The sequence below is a fragment of the Leucoraja erinacea genome, chromosome 34 (genome assembly GCF_028641065.1).
Source record: "Leucoraja erinacea ecotype New England chromosome 34, Leri_hhj_1, whole genome shotgun sequence".
Lineage (NCBI taxonomy): Eukaryota > Metazoa > Chordata > Chondrichthyes > Rajiformes > Rajidae > Leucoraja > Leucoraja erinaceus.
The window spans coordinates 527,655-555,186 of record NC_073410.1 but is presented as its reverse complement, the minus strand read 5'-3'; the positions used below and the strand labels follow the sequence as shown (position 1 = coordinate 555,186).

Sequence of the window (27,532 nt, the reverse complement as noted above, 5' to 3'; positions counted from 1 at the left end):
CTCGACTCGCGGGTGACAACCAATAAAGTGTTTTTGTTTAAGTAAATGAGTCCAGATTTCCAAAGGATCCCAATTCTCCCAACGACCCACCTTGCCCTGTCTGCGCTTGCATTAAGAGAAGGAATGGGTGACCCTTCTCCAGAGATGCTGCCTGTCCCGCTGAGTCACTCCAGTTTTTATGTCTATCTTCGGTTTAAATCAGCATCTGCAGTTCCTCCTTACACTTATACCATATATACAACCCCAAGTCAATTAACCTGCAAACCTACACGTCTTTGGAGTGTGGGGGGACCCACGCAGGTGACGGGGAGAAAGAACAAACTTCATACAGACAGCGCCCGTAGTGGGGATCGAACCCGGGTCTCCGTCAACAACTCTACCGCTGAACCACCTTGTCGCTTATTTCAACACACAAAGTGCTGGAGAAACTCAGCGGGTCAGGCAGCACCTATGGAGGGAACGGACAGAGGACGTTTTGCCTTTTGTATTAAATATCAGAGAGAATGATTTCCTCTGCCCCGCCACTGTCCTTCTCCACACTCTCCCTCACGCTGCCCCGTGTATTAGAGCTGCTGGCAGTGGGGGTAACCTCACGCTGGGGGATCCTTCTCCAGACTTCTTCCGTGTTGCTTTTCCTGGGTGGGTTGTGACCAATTCACCCGCCACATTCGGTGCGAGTTTTCTTGACCTTTGTGACTCAGCCCAGACACTGCGTGTATCAGCGACGTGGCTCGGGGAGAAGGTCCAGTGTCCGCAGTGGGGGAGGGGGGGGGGGGGGGGGGGGGGGGGGGGGGGTGGAACAGTACCCGAGTTTATGGAAGGACAATCAGCAGCTTTCAACCCGAGGATGACGTTGTTTCACTATAAGTTTCTATTTGAAGAAGATCCCTCTTGTGTTCAGGCACTTTACATATTATATATAATTCAATAACAATATTATTGATCAATTTACTCCATCAAAACTAACGCCATTGTTGACACAGAGTCATTTGCCAGAGGGTTGGCGTGTTTCTACTGACTCTCCGTCTGAAGAAGGGTCTCAACTCGAAACGTCACCCATCCCTTCTCTCAAAATGCGGCCTGTCCCGCCGAGTTACTCCAACTTTCTGTCTATCTTCAGTGATGTCGGGCCCGGCTGCCTCTGGTCTCTGACACCAGCCCCTTGGAACCGTCTCCGCCCTGGTGCTCCAACGACAGCGATCACGTACACAACGGGAAACAGATCCCGTTCCTACCTTTGCTGTTTTGTTTTTGATGCATTGTTACCTAAAATGCGCAATTCATTGGTTAAGAAATGACTTGAATATTGTGACACGATTATGCTTCGTGGCCAGGCTGTGTACACATTCTGCATATGGTACATCCACAACACAATACGTCTCTTCCCTACATGGAACATCAACAGGTGAGAGAACATGACCCAGTAACCCAAACCCATTTCAGTAATGTAGAACATAGAACAGTACAGCACAGGAACAGGCCTCTCGGCTCACTCTGTCTGAGCCAAACATTAAGAGTCAAAAGAGTGTTTTATTGTGATAGGTCCTGAAACAGAACACTGGCATTCTCACTGCAGCAGCACAACACATATGTGACATAGTACTCAGTAAACACCAGAATCAACGCAATGTCCAGGTCAACTCTGATCTGCCTGCATGTGATTGTTACCCCTCCATTCCACGAATATCCACATGCATATCCACCATCATATCCACCACCATATCCACCACCATATCCACATGCATATCCACCACCATATCCACCATCATATCCACCACCATCCACCATCATATCCACATGCATATCCACCACCATATCCACCACCATATCCACCATCATATCCACATGCATATCCACCACCATATCCACATGCATATCCACCACCATATCCACATGCATATCCACCACCATATCCACATGCATATCCACCACCATATCCACCACCACTGCCATTCTAGGCACCCACCACCCTCTGTATGAATAACATGCCCCGCACATCTATTAAACTTCCCCCCTCACCTTAAAGCTACGCCCTCTAGTGATGGACATTTCCACCACGAGAGACAAGGTTCTGACAGTCTACACTATCTATGTCTGTCATAATTTTATATACTTATATTTAATCTACCCTGAACATCCGACAATCCAAAGAATACAATCCTAGTTTATCCAAGGCTACAGGATTCTCATGGGCACCGCAGTGTAGGGTTAAAACCAGGACATCCACAATGCAGCTTCTCAGAGTAAATCCATTGCACACAGAGCATGTGATGACCAGCCCACACCACAGAGTAATGTCAACTAGGGGGAAGGATGGGGCCATGTGGGTAAAACTTCTTTCAAAGTTATCCAGACCAGATTGAATTTAGTGCAAATTATTTAATTCCTGATAGAGTCAATAAAACACAGAAACAGTGGAGCTTTGTACGTGTGTTTATGGAAACGTGTCCCCCTTGCTAGGCTGCCCACAGGGTGGCACAGTGGTAGAGTTGCTGCCCAGCATGTGTTGGATAGGAATCGCTGGTCGGTACAGACTCGGTGGGCCGAAGGGCCTGTTGCCACACCGTATCTCTAATTTAAACTAAACACTGAGACAGCAGAATGGCTGCTTATTAACTATCCCTAATTTCCACTGAAAACCAGTCAGTTCAGAGCAGTTAGGGCTGGACAATAAATGGCGGCAAAGGGCACATTGAGTCAATAAATTATATGGTCTGAATGACTGAGAAGTGTAATGATACAGTGCGGTGTGGGAAAGCAGAAGAATTTGAATACAACAGCTCCTTTGTTACCTAACTGGGATATACGAGCTCCATTTGGCATTGCTCACATTCTCTTGAAGATCAACATGTTCCAATGGGACTGTGGTGTTGATGCACATAGCAATTTAGAATATCTATCAAGACGTTTGCCAGAAATGTGCCAAGTAAGCAGAGTTTTAGTGGAGATAAATCTCCCTTACCAGCTGATCAGAACAACTGTTGGGTGACAGTGCAAGGGAGGCTGGTTCAGTGAACCTGGAACCTGATCTTCTAGGTACACTGTCAGCCCATTCTCCTGCTCCTCACTCAGCGAGTTGCTGTTTAATCTGCTTCAACCATCCTTTGGGAAAACCATTTAGAACGGAGATGAGGAAACACTTTTTCACACAGAGAGTTGTGAGTCTGTGGAATTCTCTGCCCCAGAGGGCAGTGGACGCCGGTTCCCTGGATACTTTCAAGAGAGAGCTAGATAGGGCCCTTGAAGATGGCAGTCAGGGGATATGGGGAGAAGGCAGGAACGGGGAACTGATTGGGGATGATCAGCCATGATCACATTGAATGGCGGTGCTGGCTCGAAGGGCCGAATGGCCTGCTCCTGCACCTATTGTTATTGTATATTTCAGGAAGAGCATTTTAAATCACTGTGAACAAATATCATCATTGCATGTCCCATCCACCTGATTTAAATATATTTCACTGGTTGCCAGTCCACCTCCAGTCCAGACCAGCTGCTGAACACTATTAGATTTTATTTCGGATTATTTTGTGTGCTGAAATCAAAATCATGATATCTGAATGTGAATTAGTGTCTCCAGATCATGAGTTCAGGGTTCAATATTATGAGTCCATTGGGTAGACCATTAGCACGCAATCAACGCTTTTCACTGTACCTCGTTACCCATGACAATAAACTCAATACAGACCATGACACCACACTCCAATTTTACATTAAGCAAAATTAAAAGTCTTAGCTTTGAGCACTCGTGGAGTTTCTACATTTGGCAAATTTCTACAAATATCTACAGCTGAAATTAATTTACCATCTCCAGCAATTGTGTTACATTGTGTTAAATGGTCAACAATTGACCAGATATTAACAGTGCCCCTCTGCAACAGGAGCCAGTGATCATACAATGGACAGCTGAGTAAATCTCAAAGACAAAATACCCAGTGTGTAGTTAAACATTGACCCTAGTGACACAACTCGCCCAGGTACGTTGGCTCATGCTGACTACACCTTGAGCCTGCACTTTCCACTACCAAGAGGGAGAAAGGCAACACATGCATGTAATCACCACCACCTGCAGGCTCCCTCCAAGCCACACAACAAGCTGACTTGCAAAGACATCACCATTCTTTCATGAAAATCTTGCAATTCCCTCCCAGCAGCATGCAAGAGTACCTTCTGTAGATGGTGCACCAGTTTAAGGAAGCCCACTACCGCTTTCTCAAGGACAATTAATGATCAACAATAAATGGTGGCCTTGCCAGCAATTCCCAGATCTCAAAAATAAAATAATATAATTGATCTAAACTCCAAATTTGCGGAGAGAAAAAAAACTGGGCATTGCTCACACTCATGTTTACTATCCAAAGATATATACGAAACAAAGAATCTGTGTTGAACAAGACCATGATAGGGTGGAATTCATAAGTTCATAAGTCATAGGAGCAGAATTAGGCCATTTAGCTCATCAAGTCTACTCTGCCATTTAATCATGGCTGATTTATCTTTCCCTCTCAACCCCATAACCCCTGACACTCATACTAAACATGAACCTATCGAATCTACACCTTAAAAATATCTATTGACGACCTCCACAGCCTTCTGTGGCAATGAATTCCATAGCGTCGGCACCCTCTAATTAAAGGATTGTGGTGCAATAACCACAACATTGATTATCCAGGTTACAACATAAAGAATAGTTGCTTCACAATAGTAATGTACAGTACCAGCAGTTACACATCAATACGATGAATGGGGAGAAATCTAACAATGAGAAATGATTGTCAAAACCAAGGAAACATTAGTTTCTGTACTAGAATCTTAATAATCCATGTAAAATTAGTGGGCATTTTTGAGTAAAGGAATGCCTGTTTTACTGATATATTTATAAAATTGCCGTAGCATTGAAACTGAAGATTGGAAACGTGCAGCATTTTAATTTTAAAGTCTCTCCTTCATTTAACTTTTCACAATTGCATGTCAACCCTCACTGTTATAGCCTCGTGTCAAGCTCAGTTAGGATGATATATACAGGAAGGATGAAACCGAAGATAGACACAAAATGCTGGAGTAACTCAGCGGGACAAGCGGCATCTCTGGAGAGATGAAATGGGTGACGTTTCAGGTCGAGACCCATCTTCAGACTGAAGGGTCATGACCCAAAACGTCACCCATTCCTTCACACTAGAGATGCTGCCTGTCCCGCCGAGTTACTCCAGCATTTTGTCTATTTTTGGTTAGGATGATATTTGTAGCATAATTGTCATAGACAACACACAGGATAATTGTCCAGTAACCACTGCAGACAGTTTTTTACAAGGTTGGTGCCTTGTGCATCAGGGCACAAATAGTTGGGTATTTGTAATGTTGGTTGCTCCTGCCTTATGGACAAGAGTAAAGTCTCTAACTATCTCACAATCGTAGACTGTGAATTTATCCCCAGTCTCGACGTGACTGTAAAGATCAGATGATAATTCTAAACAGCCTAAGTCTTGCTTCAGTGTGCTGCCAAGCCCAATTCCAATTATCTTGTGATCATTCTAACAATCCATTACTTTCAGCTGCATTTTTAACAGCAGCATGAAACCCGTGTTTGGGTTAAAAGGAGCAAGATTGTATCCCAGCTGAATCACTTCCTTATACCCAAACTCACATCTGACAGGAGACAGAACTGCACAATTATAGGTTGGCGAGTGAAGCAAGGGCTCACTATTTCTTTCCCTAACTGATTTGTTTAGCTGGGAGATGAGGCTTTACTGTTCTCACATAGTGTTGGAGAAAGGAGCATTATATTGGTTGGCTGACCATTAAGTTGGTCAAAGTAAAAATCCTCAAGCATTTGTCTGGACAAATGATTCCAACGTTGATGGTGGAAAAGGACTAATATTGTTTTTATTTCTTTATTTAACTTTTTTGTTTGTTTATTATGTTATCCACTGAGTACAGTGATTCTAAACCTGTTATGTTGCTGCAAGTAAGAATTTCATTGTTCCGTTGTGGTACGTTTGACAATTAAACACTCTCGACTTTGATCACAAAGCCATCATCTGTAATTATACTTGTACAATGAATGGCAGCACGCAGAAAAATAAATAATCACTGGTGTGAGAAACTGAGGGACACAGGGAAATAATGAACACTGTACTTTTCATGGGGTGACTTTTGTTTTAATCTGGTTGAATCTGAACCTCACGGCTGACTCTCCCCAGAGAATATTGTTTTAAGGTTACCGTTACTACAGATCATTGTTTGTTTCATAATTTAATAATTTTTAATATTGGTATCATAGTTTCCGAGTCTCTCAGCTTTCCCAAACGCACTTATCCAGGATATATTTAGAGTGAAATAGAAACTAATCTATACTTTACTGGATGGCCACCAAGTGCAGTTGGGTCCAAAAGGTAATGTTAACAAACAAAAGAATGTTTAACAGTAGAACTAATTATTATAACAAAACATGCTCATTGACATGGGTTGTTACACTTCAAATGTTCCGTCACAAAATGCCCTGCCACTCCACCATGCCACTATGCCCGCAAAATCAGAAGTATAAATAGTTATTTTATCACCATTCAACAAGGGAGTAAAATATTTGTTTCTGTTGTGCATGACACCAGTAAATTACCAAATTCTGGTCGGCTTGTGCACTACAACCTTCCTGGAAATTATTCCAGAAATATTGGCTTGAGTAAACTAAATATTTTTTAATCCCGATTGAGCTAAAATTAATGTCCAAAGAGCAGTATTGTAGAACATAAATACATAACGGCATCCTAACCAAAGTTCAGTGGATTTTGCTTGGAAATAAAAGGTCTTTGATGGAAATTGCATAAATGCAAACAATAGCGTTATTTTATTAGCAGCATTTCAAATTGTATGTTTTATATAGCTGTTGTGATTGATTAGCTGACAATCGCATGTCAACTGGAGCCAACATGATCCCATTTGGCTGGTGTCAATATGACATCTTCTTCCAAATTCACATCTTGATGTCCTTGTTCTGGATAAGAGGGCTGCTGTTTAGTGACTGCTCAATCCACAACATGCATCACTTCTTTCTCCTTGTGTTCTTAAAGCCACGGATTGATCCATGACCAAAACAAATTGTAGCTGGCACCCTGTAAAGAAACGCAGAGAGTGTTGAGCTACAGAGATACGACACAATCAAGCTTCACTCACACTCAATGCTGATCTAATGATCTGAATCAGAGGAGTGGTGATGGTGAAATAGCCTGGGGTAAAATATGGGGCAACAGTGTCGGGATAAGGGGGTTGAGATAGAGGTTTTCCCCAAAGATTTGTGAATTGTTCCAATTGCCTATGGGAGAGCTGTTGAGGAAAATGGAGGCAGATGTCTCAAAAAGGCAGCAAGCATCATTAAAGGCCCACACCACCCTGGCCACACTCTCATTTCATTTGTTCCATTGTGAAGAAGGTACAGGGTGCTGAAAACCATGACCATCAGGTTCAATAGCTTCTTCCCAACAACCATTAGGCTCTTGAACTCTACACAATATCAATCTCAAGTATGAACTATGGGCTGACGTTGGTTCACAGGCAGCTTCAGGATTTTTTTATTGCACCAGAATTGGAGCTGTTAATTTATTGAACTTTTGTTTATAATATATTATCTATGTGTATTGTGTTTACAAGCTGTTATAATGCTGTAAGTAAGAATGTAATTGTTCTGCTCTCGGTACATATGACAATTACACACTTGATTGGAGTGTACATTGAATGGTTCAGCAAGCTCCAGAATCCTCATGGGCTCCCCCCCCCCCCCACACCTCATACAATCTCCATGACTTTATACCCAAAGTTACACCCAAACAAATGTTACTCCCAAACATCTCTGCTTCCCCCAGGAACACATACAATTCTGAAACTGATCAGGGGAGTCATATCCCGCCTCGTGGACTATATTATCAATGAATTAACCTCACCAAGACAGCTGTTCACTACTTTTCGCTCTTTGTGAATTATTTTCTTGTGAAGCTGTGCGCATTGATTGCTCACAATACCATTCCTATTCCTTGGCACATGAAGGATGGTTGTTAGAAGTACATCACCTGCATGAGCTGGAGAGTCGTTGTGGTACTGTGGTAATACTGGATCTCTCTAGTACAGCTGGATTCTCAGCTTCCATTGTTTCTCCTGACTCTTGGTCCATTGGTTGTTCTATGGTTGTTCTGCAAAATATGTCTTTTGTTTCTTTTTGACAAACAGTTGCTTCCACTTCCATATCATGAGGACTCCTGTCCTGATTCTTCTGATGGCTGTGGGCGAGATGGAAGAACATAACACTTATTTTAAACAGGCACCAAATAAATTGAAGGTTTTGAAATTTGAAGTTCAATTTTATTTGCACTAATTTTAAGTAGGTGGAAGTTGGATTCAAGCTTGAAAAAGCAATTCATGGTGCATCACAAGAATGTTATTGATCGAAAACTGGATGCCAACTCCGAGATGGAGATATTATGGCAAAATCTTTTAAGGAGAGAAGGGAAAAGAAGGCATGGAAAGGTTTTCTAGAGCTTGAAGCCATGGAAGCTACAGAGTACAGGAAGGAGATAGAAAACTTAATAACATGGTGTCAGGTCAACAACCCCTTCCTCAATGTAAATGACTTCAGGAAGCATAGTGAAGTACATGCCCCAATCAGCATCAGTGGTCTCAAAGTGGAAATGGTTGAAATCTTCGATCCTTGATGTAAATATGAAAGGAATAATATAGAAAGTTGACTAATGGCCCTGGCATTTTTGAGTCATATATTTTGCTCAATTTATCACCCTGAGAGTTAAGCAAAATGTTGCAGGAAACGGTTTCCTTACCGTGTAAGTTTCTTTGGTTTGTCAAACCTAAAGTCAGATGGATAACCATGAACTTTGACCAAATGTTTTTTGCGATCACTGAAAGTCTTGAATTTTTCGGTACAACTCTCTATCAAACACTGATACTAAAAGACAAAATACAAAGTGCTTGGGTTACAAAAACAAATGTTGTGTAATTGTACCAGCATAATGGTATTAATGGACATATTTTAGAAACACATGTGGTACTCTCCCCGAGTGGCCTATCAATCACATCCCAGAATGGTGAAGGAGTACTTATCCACTTCAGAGTCTCCAAACAAATCTCACAAACTTCAACAGGTGGTCTGTTCAATATGCCCTGAAAAACCACCGAGAGCTCCTCCAGGGAGGGTGATCAGTACACACAATGTCAACAATCTTCATGGATCTTTACATGCAGGACATAATGTTTCTAGATCACTCTGGATTTCTGAGTCCATCTGTCCCGAACCTGAAGAGGCACTTGTACCTCGGCATCATTGGTGGGTCTGAGACACATAATAATAATAATAACTTTATTTGTTAAGCACCTTAAAAACAACCAAAGCTGACCAAAGTGCTGTACAGAAAAAAGAAAACAAGCAAGACATCATAAAACAGGCAGAACAACAGAACATACAACTAACACGAGGCGCATAAATTACATACAAAAATCCAAACAATAAATTAAAAAACATAAAACACGAGTACAAACAACGCAAAACCAAGCAAATAAAGTTAATAAACAATTCAACACCTCACTGGTCTACAAAGGCCATGGAGAATAGATATGTCTTCAGGAGTGACTTAAAAACAGCTAGAGAAGGGGCCTGTTTAACGTGCAGAGGCAATTCATTCCACAATCTCGGAGCCGACACAGCAAAGGATGCAGGCCAGACCTGATACGGATGACATATTTCATTCAGTTGAAGGACATTGGTGATCCAGATAGATTTCTAGTAACAATCCAGTGTTTCGGGGGGCACCATTACTGAGACCAGCTTCTTTAAGTTCAGAATAATTTAATTATACTTCCTCTTCTCCCCTCTCCCATCAGACATGAGGTACAGAAGTGTGAAAGAACACACCTCCAGATTCAGGGACAGTTTCTTCCCACCTGTTATCAAGCAACTGAACCATCTTATCACCAAGAGAGTGGTCCTGGCCCTCCATCTACCTCACTGGAGACCCTCAGACTATCTTTAATTGGGCTTTACCTTACACTAAACATATTCCCTTTATCCTGTAACTATACACTGTTGATGGTTTGATCGTAATCATGTATAGTCTTCCATTGACCAGATAGCGCGCAATAATAAAGGTTTTACTGTACCTTTGAACACATGTCAATAAACTAAACTAATCGCCTACGGGGAGATTTGAACGTACCTCTGGATCGGAGTACAGTAACATAACCATTCTGGGACTCTACCCCAACTTACCATGCTCTGTTTTGCTGCCATTATTTGGAAGAGTGAGTCATGCCATTCCAAGATGTGAATATCAAGCAGGTGAGTGGATGGAAAGGAGCGTTTGCAGGAGCTGCAGACATTACGGTGGAAGGCATTGTAATGGTGCTCATAGTTCTCTAGGGTGTCAAACAGTTGGCTGCACCCTGCTATGTGGCAACAAAATTCAGAGACCCTGAAATGGATATACACAAGTTAGTGCTTCAGTAGATTAAAGAAATAGAATGTCAAAGAGTTTTATTTCAATATATTTGGTCTCACTTGGGTCTTTCCATCTCTCCAGCACCAGATGTGGCATTTCGCAGATACAAATGCCTATGAATGTCCCCATCCTAAAGCAACATAAGAATAAAAAGTGAAACTTTGGGTTGCTAATAGCAGAGTTCAGCAAACTAGAATATCATCATTCATTTTCGGTGCACGTGACAAAGAAACATTTAACTCTCTGGAAAGCGGAGCACCCGGCCAGAGGAAACCCACGCGGTCACGGGGAGAAGATGCAAACTCCGTACAGACAGCACAGAGATCAGGACGGAACCCGGGTGGGTGTCCGGCCGTGAGAGGCAGCAACTCTACCGGGCGCCGCCCGCTGACAGGGCCCGAGGCCCGAGGATGCCGCCCCCCCCCCAATACAGAGACCGGCACCGGCACCGGGACCCACCTCGAAGAACGGGTCGTCCCTGAGCAGGAAGATGCTGCTGGAGGTGGAGGTGAAGGTGAAGGGCGCCGTGGCCGGGCCGCCATCAACATCAACATCAACATCGCCACATCGCCATCGCCCGCGTTCCGCATCCCCCCCCCCCCCCCGCAGCAAACCGCCCCCCCTGGCAACCGGTCCCCCCCAGCAACCGTCCCCCCTGGCAACCGGTCCCCCCCAGCAACTGTCCCCCCCCCCCCCCGTCCCCCCTGGCAAAACCAGCAACCGGTCCCCCCTAGCAACCGGTCCCCCCCCCTGGCAACGTCCCCCCCCTAGACAACCGGTCCCCCCCAGCAACCGTCCCCCTGACAACCGGTCCCCGGTCCCCCCCAGCAACTGTCCCCTGGCAACCGTCCCCCCTAGCAACGCCCCCCCCCCCCCCCCGCAGCAAACGTCCCCCCTGGCAACCGGTCCCCCCCAGCAACTGTTCCCCCTGGCAACGCCCCCCCCCCCAGCAACTGTCCCCCTGGCAACCGTCCCCCCCCCCCAGCAACTGTCCCCCTGGCAACCCGTCCCCCCAGCAACTGTCCCCCTGGCAACGCCCCCCAACACCCAGCAACTGTCCCCCTGGCAACCGTCTCTCCGGGAACCGGTCCGGTCTCCCCGCGCGGTGTTCCCTTCCTCCCTCCCGCCCGCCGGTGGCCCCTCTGTCCCGGAAGCGAGGCGGAACCCAATGAGGGAGCCCGTGCTTTCCGGGGGACGGAACAGGACGCGCCGAGTGGCTGCGGGGCGGAGCTCCGTTTGTTTTGGCCTCGACGGAAGCGGCGGCGGCGTCGAGCGGGATAAAGGGGAGAGGAGACAGGAGACGTCGGGCCCTGCCCTGAGCGGCCGGTAAATACACCCCCTGCGGGAGGAGCTGCTGGCACCGCGGGCCCGGGCCCTCTCCCTCTCCCCGCCCGGGTAGCTCCTCGCCCCGGGGAGAGGGAGCGTTTACAGCGGCCTCGGGCTCACGGCCAATGGGCGCCCACACTCCGGGCGCCGGTGTAAACACACGCGTGTTGTATAACGTTGTTGTTGCGTGAATGTCACGGTCCCGGTGAACATGACAGTAAAACGCTTGAGCCCCGTCAGTAACAGTGAGAGGGGAGCAGGTCCTGGAGATCAGTGACACTCTGGGGTGGGGTGGGGTGGGGAGGAGGGATGAGGCTGAACTAGAACTTGAAAACAATCTGCTCCCAGCGTTTGAATAAATATCTATTTTGTTCCCTGCTGATGTAGTGTCGCTTCCTCCAACAGACCCCCACCAGGAAGGTCTCAAAGCCCTCCTTTTCATCCACTAACAGAGACCCAATCAATTTCCCTCTACAACCCTCCACCTGGCGAGACATGCACTCATTACTCCAGCACTTTGTGCCTTGTGTATATTCACCAGCATCTGCAGTTCTATGTTTCTACTAAAATTTATAATATATTTTTTTGCATTACAAACTACTCGGATTGGTACACTGAGGTGAACATAACATGGAAAAAGACAAAGTGCTGGAGTAATTTGGTGGGTCAGGCAGCATCTTTGGAGGATGTGGTAAACTGGAGAGATGTTGGCTGTCCTGCTGAGTTATCCCAACACTTTGTGCCTTTTTTTGTAAACCAACATCTGCAATTGTGCACCCTTGTCCCCTTGTGTCTCACTGTGAACATAACTCAGGATTCATTTGGAATAAATCAAAAATATGGAACTTGCATCGGTGTACCCTTAACAACAATGTCCCTTTTATGTGTTGCATATATTTTAATAGGTTAAAGTTAGAATATTTAGAAACAATTCTGTATGTTAGTGCAAATAATTTGTACTATAAATGATAAAGACAAAAGTGAAGTCCAATTGAATTGCATGTCCTACAAAATTCTAATGGGAGTAATATTAATTATAAGCCATGATGGTTAATTGCATAGTTAAGCTGTTTAAATGTGGACTATAGGAGTTGGATCTTCTTGTAGTTACAAAATAAAATTTTCATTGAATAGTTGGGAAGTGGTATATTTCCCTACAACGTGTACTGGTCATTAAGCCAATGTCTGCATAAAGGCAATATCCAGCATATGTTCCTATTAAATAAGTTCAAATGAATTGGGATTCTTCAGTTTCGGCTCAGTGAACATATTTCAGTATTTTAATCCTGTGCTGCCTGAGCTCTTGAATGTTTCTAGCACTTCCTACATCTATAGATGTTTTTCATGTGTTACGATTAGGTTTGGTTTAGTTTCATGTCATAGATTTATGAGAAAAGCTCTACATAAGTTGTTCACTTTTCGATTGTCTTTTGATTCACCCATCTAGAAATATCCATATAATATGTTGAAGGAAAATTGACCTTTACTTAAACTGCCAATTTGGAATTAAAAGTTTGGAGAAGTACAATTTATTTAAATCATTGGTCACAATTACCACTTTTATAGTTCTTTCCATAACTATTAGATGCAGGTTTACACCGAAGATAGACACAAAATGCTGAAGTAACTCAGTGGGACAGGCAGCATCTCTGGAAAGAAGGAATGGTCATCTATTCCTTCTATCCAGAGATGCTGCCTGTCCCACTAAGTTACTCCAGCATTTTGAGTCTATCTGCCACTCCTAGGTTTGTTTAAGTTTAGACAAGATTTTTTTTAGGCAACATATCATCCTCATGATGACTGGGCTGCTGGATAGTGGACTTAGATATGTTGAAAGGTGTGATTATATTGTTGTGATTGACATTATTTTAACTTTACCTCAGATTTTCAGCAGATTTACAGCTTTTCATTTACAGGAAATAATCATGAGTGAATTCCGAATCCATCACGATGTTAACGAGCTGCTCAGTTTGCTTCGAGTCCGTGGTGGTGATGGAGCTGAAGTGTACATTGATCTCCTCCAAAAAAATAGAACTCCATATGTCACAACCACTGTATCTTCCCACAGTGCGAAGGTAATGCAGCCCGCATGTATCCTGGCATGCCCATTCTTTCTCATAATAAACCTGCTTTATTTAAAATACGTTACAGTTAAAGACTGGAATGCACAGCCTAAAATTGAACAAAAACAGATTCAATCATAAATTTTAACAATTAGATGAAGGGGAAATAAATCTAGAGCTGAAGGGGGAAATAAAATTGAATAAAATGGAAATGTTTTTCAAAGCATGTAAAGGTGATGGGTCAACTGGTCATCTGTGTGTGTGTGATATAAATGTGAGGTTATCCACTTTGGTGGCAAAAACAGGAAAGTAGACTATTATCTGAATGGTGGCCGAGTAGGAAAAGGGGAGATGCAACAAGACCTGGGTGTCATGGTACACCAGTCATTGAAAGTAGGCATGCATGTGCAGCAGGCAGTGAAGAAAGCGAATGGTATGTTAGCATTCATAGTAAAAGGATTTGAGTATAGGAGCAGGGAGGTTCTACTGCAGTTGTACAGGGTTCTTGGTGAGACCACACCTGCAGCATTGCGTACAGTTTTGGTCTCCTAATCTGAGGAAGGACATTCTTGCCATAGAGGGAGTACAGAGAAGGTTCACCACACTGATTCCTGGGATGTCAGGACTTTCATATGAAGAAAGACTGAATAGACTCGGCTTGTACTCGCTAGAATTTAGAAGATTGAGGGGGGATCTTATAGAAACGTACAAAATTCTTAAGGGGTTGGACAGGCTAGATGCAGGAAAATTGTTCCCGATGTTGGGGAAGTCCAGAACAAGGGGTCACAGTTTAAGGATAAGGGGGAAATCTTTTAGGACCGAGATGAGAAAAACATTTTTCACACAGGGAGTGGTGAATCTCTGGAATTCTCTGCCACAGAATGTAGTTGAGGCCAGTTCATTGGCTATATTTCAGAGGGAGTAAGATGTGGCATTTGTGGCTAAAGGGATCAGGGGGTATGGAGAGAAGGCAGGTACAGGATACTGAGTTGGATAATCAGCCATGAACATATTGAATGGCGGTGCAGGCTCGAAGGGCCGAATGGCCTACTCCTGCACCTATTTTCTATGTTTCTATATACACACACAACCTTTTCCTTGTTTAATATATTTACAGTGTACTATGTTGACATATTCTGTTGTGCTGCTTCAAGTAAGAATTTCATTGTTCTATCTGAGACATATGACAATAAAGCACTCTTGACCGACTCTTACACCAAAATGTCACCTATTCATGTCCTCCATAATTGCTGCCTGACGTGTTGAGTTACTCCAGAATTTTGTATAATTCCTAATTCTATGATGGGTAACGAAGCGTTATTTGAACATGTAGTCCTGCAGAGTGGAGTTGGATACCTCTGGGGACAGTGAGATGCTGATGTTTTCAGCAAAGGCCGGTGTCTATAGTGTTTTCAGAGAAGGCTGTGGAAATGGAGGAAGAGTGAGCAGAGTATACAGCTTTGTATTCACTGAATAAATGCTAAAATGTAATTTGTTATATTTACCAGGTGAAAATCACTGAGTTCTCCAGAACGCCTGAGGAATTTCTAAGGAAATATGATGAGCTGAAATCAAAAAATATTCGGAATGTGGATCCATTGGTTTATCTGTTATCAAAATTTACAGAAGATAAGGAGGTACTGAGTTTTAAAGTATATTTTTAGTTTCTTTTACAAGCTTTCAATAAAGCTTTCTGTAACGCTGATGTATTTCTAAAAGGGTTTCTTGCGTACTTGGAATGTTTGATGAATGTGTTTGAATCTTGATGAACGTCCCCATGTTTAGAGGGTTAGAATCCACCTGATTGCGACCTGATGCCATTTTATACTGTGTTCACAATAAAATATGACTTTTTATGACAAATCACTGTTAACATTTATATATAACTGGAGAAGAAACACTGTAGTTGTTCAATGTGCCTGTTATTGCCTAGACTACTTCAAGAAATTGTTCCCTCATTCTCTAGTTTTGACACTGAAATTTCAATAAGCTCTGCCTGCATGTGTAGTAAGTTACCATGGACTTTGCCAGAAGTGAAATTAATTTTCTGATTCACTTTAATCCAAATTTAATGAAGTAAAATGTCCATTGGACTTAACAGTAGGGAGTCTGAGGGGATTTGTCGGTGAATGGTAGAACTTTGAAGTTTGAAGAACAAGGGGCAGGGAACCCATATATTGAAAAGAAATAGCTGAGATTAAACAGTAATAAAACAAAATAAATAGATGCAGTGCTTGAGCTGAGTATAATGAACAGTTGAAGATTAGAATCGATGACCAAATTCTCACGGACTTGGTAACCAGTTTATTGACATTGTAGGTTGTAGAAGTTTGATTCTAGTCTAACAGCGATCAAGATATTCCGTGAATATTTGATGGAGATATTTTGCTGCATTAAACACAGCATATAGATAAACAATTTTTTTATAATGACAGGAAAGTTTAAAATATAAAAATTGTAGAGCAAGATAAGATGAAGTATTTTCATGTCCTGTTTCACTATTATTGCATCTTGCCCTTGGGGCTTTGCCATTTTTGCCTACTTTTTTCTGACCAATGATGGTAGCATGGAAGTGATCTGTTCCCAGACCTGTTTTAAAGCTGCCCTGAAGAGAGCTGTTCAGCATTGCTTAAGTGGAGAGGTTTAAACTGACCTGGCCTTCCTTTGGAAAACATCTCCAGTGAAGCGCCTGTCCTGGAGAAGTAGCAGCAGTGTAGACTCTGATCAAATGCTATTTGGCACAATGTGTTGGGTCATGAGTCTTCTGCTGTAGCCAAAATAACCTGGAGTTTTATCTGCAAGGATGCAATAAAAATTACTGCCTATAACAAAACTATCTAAATCAGTTGTGGATAAGTGCTTATATAATTGTAAGCAAATATCTGTTCAAATCTTCCTTCACCAGAATCATGCAATAAAAATATCAATATGCTATACTAACTGATTTATGGTTATTGTTAAATTTCAGAATGATGATTTTACACACACCTTTGACCAAACTGTTTTAAAATATATTCAATTGTAATTCCATTTAAGTTATTTACTCAGGCAAATATTTGTGGAATCGGCTTGCACAGATCCATATAACGAGTTTGATGAGACGAGTACAAAGTTTGATTTTCCAGAACAGCCTGTCAGTTTGCTCCCTGATGCACAAGGCCCTGCCACAGAGAGTTGCAATGCCACAACAAGAAACACTCAGCAAACAGCTGAGGACAACCTCCATGGCCAGCTAAGCCTCACCCCCAGTGCTTTCTTTGCTGGCTGTAAACTAAAACCCTGGCAAGAAGAATGAGTGCAGTCAGAAGTAATTAACGAGAATTTATTTCTTTAGCTTTCCAATAGCTTTCAAGAATAATCTTTAAATTAATTTAAATTAAAGCAATTAAAAAAAACATTTAACTAAACTCAGCTAATTAAGAAAATGTAAATAAACTAATACTTTTCCCCTAATATTTAATGGTATATAAAATTGTGAGAGGCATAGATACAATAGACAGTCAGAGCATTTTTCCCAAGGTGGAAATGTGAAAGACAAGAGGGCATAATTTTAAGATGAGAAGGACTAAGTTTAAGGATTTATGTGGGGCAAGTATATTTTTTACACAGAGTGGCGGGTGCCTGGAACGTTGGTAGCCAGATTGGTAGTGGATGCAGTTACAATTGTGGTATTTAAGAGGCTTTTGCATTGACATATAACATGCAGAGAGTAACTTGGCTCCATGTTTGACTCTATTGAATCAGATATTGTGAGATGAAGGGCCTGTTCTTGTGCTGTACTGTTCTATGTTCTAACTCTTTATTCTCACAGCAGTCCCTCTGTATGTAAGTGTATGGTGGCTATTCCTGGCATTGTTTCTTTGTGCAGCTGTCCCAGGATAAATATTGTGTCTCTGTAGTGGGTTTGTGCATTGCCACTGGACTGGACTGGTCTGGGACACAGCTGGTATAATTGATGGCAGCAAGATCAGGACTCTGATTCCGCAGGTGTCCCTAGCTTTATGATACCTATGGGGAAGGGACTGGTGTTTCGCAGCAAGGTCCACTCATTGTTCACTCTGTTTGGTGGGTTGGAAGAACAAGGACCTTCAGATGAAAAGTGAAATGATAGAAATATCAGAGCTTCAGTTTTACACAGATTAGAAAGCCAAATTGTCTTCCAAGGTGTTAGATAATTATTAGCATGAAATTGTTTAAATATATTTGATATTTAAAAGCTGCAATTTGAAAGTAAATTAATGTATTTTCCCGATAGACGCTGCAGTATTTGCAGCAGAATGCAAAGGACCGAGCAGAGCACTCCTCCAGTATCATGGCTAGTGGTGCTGCCACATTCAGTGTCCCTGCAGCAACTGCCAAGCTCTCTCTGCAGGAACTTGAAGAACTACGAAAACAACTTGGCAGCGTCACCACCAGCTCAAATTCACAACAGGTTCGAGATCAAACTAGAATTAATTGCTTTAGTAAATTGTACATTTATCAGATTTCGCATGGCTCTGTAGAGATACAAAACATCTCAATAAACGCATGTAATGAGCCTGTACTAATTTGGCACACATGTAATAATATTCCATCAACAGCAAATTATTATTTTTAAGCATGATTAACATTATGCTTTCTCTGTTAAGGATTACTGAGCACTGTCAGTTGTAGATGCTTAAGTCAGTTATGTTAAGTGTCTCACTTAATTTATTTGTTTAGAGTGTTGTACTTATGGCAAATTAGGGTGCATTTAAACTACTTTGTAAATGTTCTGTTTCTAGCCACTTGAAGTAGTTCGCAAGCTCCTTCGTGACAAACACAACAGAAAAAACCCTGGGCAGATCATCCCGCATTTCCCATCGTGGGTATATACGAGGCCAGCATTGCTGGGGGACTTTCTCAACAGTTCTAGTCCAATCACTGAAACAATCATTTCTATCGGTAGGTAGTCAGTGTCCAACTTGTAAATGGAATTATGATACTGTCCTTATTCTTGGGTCACTAAATACCAAGACAATTGTTGATGCATTGAAAGAAAAATCATAAAATCTGTATTATTTTGCACCTAAACACCGCATTCTTACTTTACCACCATTAATCTCACCTTCAATACCTTCCAAACTATATTGAAGCTGTAAATGCATTGTATTTTGAAGGGATGTATACCTTTGGGTGCTTTTAATTTTAAGAAGTTTGCTGCAAGAACTGGTATCTGCTTCATTGTACTGCGTTACTAGAATCTTGTGGCAATATCGGTTATTATTTGTTTTCTCCTGTAATAATGATGCAAGAGTTAAACTACCTATTTGTAGGTGTTAACATTCATGAACAATACACACGGTGTTGGACTTTGTCAAGATGGTGAAGATGCCCTGAGTTGCCCTTCACACAGATTGATTCAAACTCTGGCCCCACATTGAATCAATCCGATCGGTCTAACTGGAGCCATACTTGATTTTGTTTTTATTCTTAGTTTGACATCAATTCACAGTTTATTCAACTTTAAATTAAGAAAGGATCTTTAAGTAACATGAAGATGTGTGCTGTTCATATCTGGATATAATATTACTCAGAAAAAGACTCAATATGCTGGAGTCAATCAGCGGGTCAGGCAGCATCTCTGAAGAACACGGTCAGGTCAGGACCCAAAATGTCACCTATCCAGATCTGAGGAACGCGACATATCCTGCTGAAGAAGCATCACGACCTGAAATGTCACCTATCCATGTTCTCCAGACATGCAGCCTGACCCGCTGAGTTACTCCAGCACTCTGTGAAACGTCACCTATCCATGTTCTCCAGCGATGCTGCCTGACCCGCTGAGTTACTCCAGCACTCTGTGAAACATCACCTATCCATGTTCTCCAGCGATGCTGCCTGACCCGCTGAGTTACTCGAGCACTCTGCGAAACGTCACCTATCCATGTTCTCCATAGATGCTGCCTGACCCGCTGAGTTACTCCAGCACTCTGCGAAACGTCACCTATCCATGTTCTCCAGACATGCTGCCTGACCCGCTGAGTTACTCCAGCACTCTGTGAAACGTCACCTATCCATGTTCTCCAGCGATGCTGCCTGACCCACTGAGTTACTCCAGCACTCTGTGTCTTGCAGTTCCTTGTTTCTGCAATATTACGCAGCTTCTGACACGTGACAACTGCAGATTGATACACGCCCTACTGAGGCTGATCTTTAACGTTCCTATGTACTCTGTCTAATTAACTAGGCATCACATCCATAAAATACCTGGTTTTCTGAATTTGGGCTATAGCTAAATTTCATTTAATTACAACATTTTGTGGGAAATCCATTCCCTTTAAACACATCAGATGATGTCTCTATATGATTTCGTATCCTTGGTCACATGCAGATTATCTGTTTTTAAGATGCAAATTTTTACAACATTTTATTACTGGATCGTTTGGAGCAAATTTGTGTGATTAATAAATCTCGGCAACATTACGTCCCTTTCTATATCAAACTTCTCTTTTCGATTAGGAACTTTACCACTTGCTACACAAGAACAAATGATCGTTGAAGACTTGCTGTACGTCTTGATTGGAGTAGATGGGAGATATATCACGGCCCAACCATTGATGGGGAAACACAACCGCAGCTTTGCAGTTGACCCCACACTGGACATGTCCGTCAAGGAGCTTGTCAATAGGATCCTGCCAATAGCAGCAAGTTATTCCTCTGTTACCAGGTGAGCAACGTTGCAGGTGTGAAATATTTAGAGATGGCATTGACCATCAAGCTAAGGCACAGAGCCAAGCCATGGGGCAGTGTGCACCAGCCTTCTCACTGCACAGTCCCCAGGCCTGAAGGTTGAGCAAGAGTGTTGTGACTTATCAGTCTGCCTCGGTGTGCCTAGACCCTTCCACCTCTCCACCTGAGCCTGTCAGATCATTCTTCTGTACATCGACGAGACCAAGCGCAGGCTCGGCGATCGTTTCGCTGAATACCTGGGCTCAGTCTGTCTTCACCTACCTGATTTCCCAGTTGCTCAGCAGTAACTCCCCTTCTCATTCCCAATCTGACCTTTCTGTCCTGGGCCTCCTCCGTTGTCAGAGTGGGGCCCAGCGCAAATTGGAGGCACAGCACCTCATATTTTGCTCGGGTAGCTTACTCCCCAGCAGTATGAACATTGACTTCTCTAATTTCAAATAGCTCTTGCTTTCCCTCTCTCTCCATCCCCTCCCCTTTCCCAGTTCTCCCACCAGTCTTACTGTCTCTGACAACATTCTATCTCTGTCCCGCCCATTCCCATGAAGACTTTCCTCAGTCTGAAGAAAGGTCTCAACCTGAAACGTCACCCATTCCTCTCTCCAGAGATGCTGCCTGTCCCGCTGAGTTCTTCCAGCATTTTGTGTCTATCCATCAGATCATTTGCTGCTTCAAAAGGGTGCAGAAGCTTGATAGTATGCACCACCAAACTCAGAAACAGCTTCTTCCTCTCATCTATCAGGCTTCTGAACTGTCCTTCCATAAGCTAGGATACTGTCCCTCTTGGACTTTGTTTATGGAACTGTTACACTACAAATATTCTATACTCTGGATCTTCACCTTTGCTCTTATCTATTCTACTTGAGTTTGGCTTGATTGTATTTATGGATTGTATGTATGGTATTAGCTGAACTGATTGGATAGCATGCAAAGCAAATATTCCACTGTACCTCTGCACACGTGATAATAGTAAACCTAAACTGTGGACATGTTCTTCCTGTCACTTTGGGTCTAGGGATCTACTCCAACCTTGTACAGACTGTCACACACACCCCTACCTACATGCCAACACCAGGGCTCACATAACTCACACTGCAGGGCTGATGATGTTCATTGTTGAGTTCAGTGTGTTCTGTGTAGTAGCTTTTCTCTTATTATTTCCCAGTGGTCTTGGAAACATCCAACTATGTTATTCAGATTCAGCAGATCATCAAGGTTGTGGCTCAGGCAGGTACATTGGCTGTGTGCACATTGTAGAGTAGGAACACAGGGTGAAGCAGACCCGTGGAATATTTATAACATTAGGTGGGAATGACAGAAGCAAAATAACTCCTACTCTAGCCTGACTGGGGAACATGTAGCAGTGAAACAATGCTCAGAGAAATGTTTGTTTCCCAGCTTTGATAATTCCATTGATGTTGCTGCAGATTCATTGAGGATAAATCATCGTTTGAGCACGGCCAGGTAAACCACGCCTTAGCTGCTGCAATGCGGACACTGGTGAAGGAGTACATGATCCTCGTGACACAACTGGAACATTTACAGAGACAAGGACTGCTCTCGTTACAGAAACTTTGGTTTTATGTTCAACCAACCATTAGAACGATGGAAATTATGGCATCAATAGGTACAATGTTATTGTCTTCATTGTCATTTCCATTTAAAGCCAAGCATAAAAAGCCTTGAAAGTAAACCAAGGTTGTAATTCATCTATGCCTGTCAGCGCACATTCAGCAAAGGCAAGTAGTGCTAACTAAAACATTTGTCATTTGAAATCATTCTTTCAATGTTTGGGGAGAATGATCCTTATTTGAAGTACAAAACCATTGAATAGCTTCCCTAGTTAACCACAGTCAACAGATTTTTTTAATGGTGCAAAGCATTTTCCACAAAATAAAATAAACGGCTTCAATAGATTGTTCTTCATCTTCTATCCTCTACCAGCTACCTCTGTGGAGAAAGGAGAATGTATGGGAGGATCAACGCTAAGTGTGCTGCATGACAGAACGTTTAACTACACAGGAGATAATCAGGCACAGGAGTTGTGTCTCTACCTAACCAAAGCAGCAAGTGTACCTTACTTTGAAATTTTAGAAAAGTGGATCTACAGAGGAATTATACAAGATCCTTACAGGTATAAGCAAATTCTTGGAAGTCCTCAATGCCTATAAGATTATTTCAAGAGTATTGAATCCTTGCAGGAAGGTTTGCTGGTGCTACTCGGAAGGATTTAAACTGGAGAGGCAGGGAGGTGGGAACCAGAGTAGTGGGTCATACATTGGATTTGGTGATGAGAAGATAGAGGCTAGTACTAGTAAATATAACGCAGAACAAACTAATTAACTCATTCTGCTTGGAATGTTTTAACTTGTCGTATTAAGCAGGGATGTAATGTTGAGGCTTTATAATGTGCTGGTCAAACCCCATTTGGTGTTTTGTGTTCAGATCTGGGCCCCATATCTGAGGGGATGTGCTGGCGTTATAGAGGGTTTAGAGGAGGTTTAGAAGAATGACCTGGGGATGATTAGGTTTATATATGAGGGGCGTTTGATGGCTCTAGGCATGTACTCACTGACAATTACTGAATAGTGAAGGCCTGGACAGAGGATGTTTCCACTAGTGTGAGAGTCTAGAACCAGAGGGCACAGCCTCCGAATAAAAGGACATCCCTTTAGAAAGAAGGTGAGAAGGAATTTCTTTAGCCAGAGGGTGGTGAATCTGTGGAATTCATTGCCACAGACATCAAATCATTGGGTGTTTTTTAAAGCGGAGATTGACAGGTTCTTGATTACTAAGGGTGTCAAAGGTTACAGGGAGAAGGCAGGAGAATGGGGTTGAGAGGGAAAGAGAGCTCGGCCATGAGTGAATGGTGGAATAGACTTTGGGCTAAATTTCCTAATTCTGCTCCTATGACTTGTGTTTTGCGTTATAACTTTTTTTTTTAATTGAGCAAATTGATCTTTGTCATGTGCAGTGAGTTTATGGTGGAGGAGCATGAACTTAAAAAGGAGAAAATTCAGGAGGATTACAATGACAAGTATTGGGATGAGAGATACACGATTATCCAGTACCGAATCCCCTCATTTCTGCAGAAGTTGGCTGACAAGATACTTAGTACAGGTAACGCAACCTTTTGGATTTCTCCATTACAGTGTATCCCTTTATGTTGATTTAAAATACTATAAGTATATATGTTTTAGTGTTGAAGTGAATTGATTAGTTTTAATATTAAAATCTTATTTTCAGTTAAAACAGAAACACTGTAATGAAATGGCATGAGACGGAGCCATTTAACTGAAATTCCAGGTGTATATCATTTATTGGATTTTTATTTAAGGAAATCCATTTTTAAACTTTCTATAACAACGATAATTGCTCAAGATTCCAGCATATACTTCTATAAAATATGTGTACGTACCTATAAAATGTTGGTGTTTTAAATTACATACTACAAAAATAATATTTGTTTACTATTAAAGAGGTCGGCCATTAAGTGTTATAGTGAGCGGTTAATGTATTTCCCTAAAAACCTGCTGAAATTTAGGTAACTTCCTTCTTGGACAACGTGTAAGAGATTTTCTATTTCACAGTAGGAGTATATGATAGCACATCATGGTCAATAGATGTTGGTTAAACAATCATATAGAACATTTTCTGATGAAGGGAATGCAATTTCTTGATCTGCTGGAGAAGCTGAGAAGTAGAAATCCTCGGTCTCTTTGCCCTTTCCTTCCTGTTATTTAGCATGGTCCAAGAAGGACATTGGGTTTTTTCTTTGTTTTAATTTGACGATCACATTTAAAATATTTTCCCATGTGCTTAATGACATTCTTCTAGTTTGGGTTGGTGGACAGTCTGTAGGAGGAAACGCTGCTTTATTTTGGCCATCACTGTGATGATAACAAACTGTGTTTTATTTATTTTCAGGAAAATATCTGAATGTTGTTAGGGAATGTGGTCGTGATGTGACGTGTCCCAATGCCAAGGAAGTGATCTACACTCTGAAGGAGCGTGCATACGTGGAACAAATTGAAAAGTCCTACAACTATGCCAGCAAGGTTCTGCTAGACTTTCTAATGAAGGAAAAAGAACTCCTGGCACGACTCGGGTACATAACCTTAAATAGTTTATTGAGAAAGGAAATGTTTTCTTCTGTTTATTGCCTGCAGTAAGTGAGTTGCTATAAAAGGTCTTAATTTCCTTGTTTGGTGCTACTTGTACAATAGATCATCAGCCAATAATCCCATGGGAACATTTCTGAAATTTAAACTATGTATTAAATTATTCCCACAAATGGAATTACATGTCCCTTTCGGATTTGCCTATGAGGTTCTGCTTGTATCATTAGTATCTCCACATTTAACCTTGTTGAAGGCATAGTAAATTAGTAGTCATATTTAACACAAATAAATAGTCACATCTTGCAATGCCTTCGCTGAGGGTTAAATAAATCTTTCACCAGATCATTTTAGTTGTAAAACTGGCTGTAGTTCATTAGAGACAAGGAGGCACAATTAAAGTTTCTGCTCTTTGGTTTCATGTTCAAGGTTTTAAAAACACAAAGAAACATAGATCCATGTGTAGTAGTAGGAGTGATTCTCTTTGCCATGTCTTTAGTTCCACGTCACAGTTAATTGAAATTTAAAATTTTAAACCATTTTCAGTTTTCAAATTTAAATGAACACTATACCAAACAGTGTAACATTCTACTTTCCCCTGAAACATCAGATGAATGTTAATCTTCATTTGATGAAGTGACCTTCAGAGAATCTTTTTGTAAACATAACTTTCCAAATCCCTGGGATTTGTGTCCAGTATATAATCGCTGATTTTTGTTACCATGCCCCATATGGACCTCATTATTAACAGAGTAAGGAGTTATTTTAAAAATGTATTGATACCAGCCAGACAATCCCTTTGAAATTTTAATCTTGAATATGTAGGTCAGAAATTCTACATTTTTTTTTTTCACATGTAAAAGTTGGCTATTTTCGTGGAATTGCTTCAGGACTTGCAGAAAGTCCGATTTGTTTCAGTTCACTGTTGCTGACTGTTGATGGCATTCCAATGTAGCAATCCTTGGTTGTTAATTGAATCTAAGAAAATACAAACTTTATTTAATAACAATGCAAAGAATATTGCTGGTGAGCTGTTTAAAATCATTAACTTTGAAAATCTCCCTCCAGTCTTGATATGGCTTGTTTTTCTAATCAGCCCCGTGTGGCAAGCAGGGCAGGCTCACTGTCAAATGTGGTTTAAATGTCTGGTAGAATGTGTTTGCAAGATCAAATGAAGTACAAACAGAAGTTGGCCATTCAGCCCCTTGAGACTGTTCTGTCAGTCAGTACGATCATGGCATATTCAATATCCCACGTCTTTCTCCATAACCCGTGATTCCCTTGTTGGTTAGAAACCTATGTATTATTTATGACAAAATCTTAAGATAGATGAAACCCATCATCTTATGGAACTATCAGAATTGTGTCTGTAGCCCCCTCCCCCAATCTAAACATGAATGTGACTTGAGAGCTTTAAACTTTTCTAAACAAGGCCAGTTTTTTTATGGAGTAAGGACTGCTGTAAATAGAAGTTGTTCGAACAGGGTTGGCTTGGAGTCTGGAAAAAATGGATAATATTAATACAATGTTTAAAAGCACTAGGTTTTAAACATGTTTCTATAGTCTGAACAAGGGTCTCAACCCAAAACACACTCTCCATTTCCATCCAGTATTTGGATCCTCTTCTGTCTTAATTCTGTAGTATTGTCTGGATTTCACAGAAGCAACTAGTTGTGTGACTTCACTTGCTTGGGCAGGTACTCTGATGTCACAACTAAATTTAGTAGTGGTCGATGTTATTACCCATTCTTCACTCTTATATCTAATCTGTGTATGAAATCTTGAGGAGACTAGTTAGAGTGAATGCACAGTCTTTTACCCAGGATAGCGGAATCAAAACACAGGGACATAGATTTAAGGTGAGGGGAAAGATTTAATGGGAACCTGAGGGGCAACTTCTTCATACTTCTGATGGGATGGGACAATCTGCCAGAGGAGGTAGTTGAGGCAGGTCCTATAACAGCATTTAAAAGACACTTGAACGGGTACATGATTAGGAAAGATTTAGAGGTATATGGGCCAAAGGTGGACAAATGGAACTAGCCTAGATAGAGCATCTTGGTCACCATGGGCATGTTGGACTGAAGAACCTGTTTCCATGCTCTATGTTTCTGACTCAAACATCATTTAATTGTAACCTGTTGTCTGGTTGAGACAAAAAATATTGCCTCTTATTTTTGATGCAAATTAATTCTAATGCATATTGTCAAAAGCTGTATTTCATTACTTGTTCGTGCTAACAAAATTGTTACCATGTGTATTTTAAATCCTCCTTCGACAAACTTTGTGGTTGTTAATTATCCTGTTCTGTACAATAAAATCAACATATGGTACTGCAATAAAATGTTTGCTATCTTGATTGTATTCCAGGTCAATAAAACACTACTTCCTGATGGATCGAGGAGATTTCTTTGTCCATTTCATGGATCTTACAGAGGAAGAGCTGAAAAAGTCAGTGGATGATATCATCACCACCAGGCTGGAAGCTCTTTTGGAGCTAGCTCTGCGAATGAGCACAGCCAACACTGACCCATTTAAGGATGATTTGAAGGTTTGTGCAAACAGAATTGATGGATCCACAGACATAGAAATTGGTGGAGTTGTGGATAGCAAGGAATGTTGTCAAATGATACTATTGGATGCAGATCAATTAGAAATTTGGGCAACAAAATGTAGGTGAGGTTTAATCCGAGCAAATGTGATGTATTTTAGAAGGTCAAATGCAAGAGGAAAGTTTACAGTAAATTACAGAACTCTTAGGACCATTAACGTACAGAGGGATTTTGGGGTGCAAGTCTATAGCTACCGGAAAGGGCCGATACAAATC

General features: G+C 41.8%; 2 protein-coding genes across 2 annotated transcripts in view; one reads left to right on the top strand and one right to left on the bottom strand.

Moving 5' to 3' along the window:
* Positions 1 to 6,673: 6,673 nt before the first annotated feature.
* On the bottom strand, positions 6,674 to 11,080 carry znf511 (zinc finger protein 511). The gene is given in 7 exon segments (XM_055661595.1): positions 6,674 to 7,106; positions 8,058 to 8,264; positions 8,820 to 8,944; positions 10,262 to 10,463; positions 10,550 to 10,620; positions 10,950 to 11,051; positions 11,054 to 11,080. Coding segments are annotated over 7 exon segments (804 nt in total). The 3' UTR covers positions 6,674 to 7,036.
* A 708-nt stretch (positions 11,081 to 11,788) lies between these two features.
* tubgcp2 (tubulin, gamma complex associated protein 2) overlaps positions 11,789 to 27,532 on the top strand; it is a 28,017-nt gene continuing 12,273 nt past the window's right edge. The window contains exons 1-11 of the mRNA XM_055661594.1: positions 11,789 to 11,816; positions 13,733 to 13,891; positions 15,388 to 15,516; positions 18,135 to 18,311; positions 18,643 to 18,802; positions 20,360 to 20,567; positions 22,015 to 22,214; positions 22,532 to 22,721; positions 23,562 to 23,707; positions 24,515 to 24,695; positions 27,076 to 27,256. Of these exons, the coding sequence (XP_055517569.1) occupies positions 13,742 to 13,891; positions 15,388 to 15,516; positions 18,135 to 18,311; positions 18,643 to 18,802; positions 20,360 to 20,567; positions 22,015 to 22,214; positions 22,532 to 22,721; positions 23,562 to 23,707; positions 24,515 to 24,695; positions 27,076 to 27,256 (1,722 nt within the window). The 5' untranslated portion in view covers positions 11,789 to 11,816; positions 13,733 to 13,741. The remainder of the gene's footprint in view (positions 11,817 to 13,732; positions 13,892 to 15,387; positions 15,517 to 18,134; positions 18,312 to 18,642; positions 18,803 to 20,359; positions 20,568 to 22,014; positions 22,215 to 22,531; positions 22,722 to 23,561; positions 23,708 to 24,514; positions 24,696 to 27,075; positions 27,257 to 27,532) is intronic.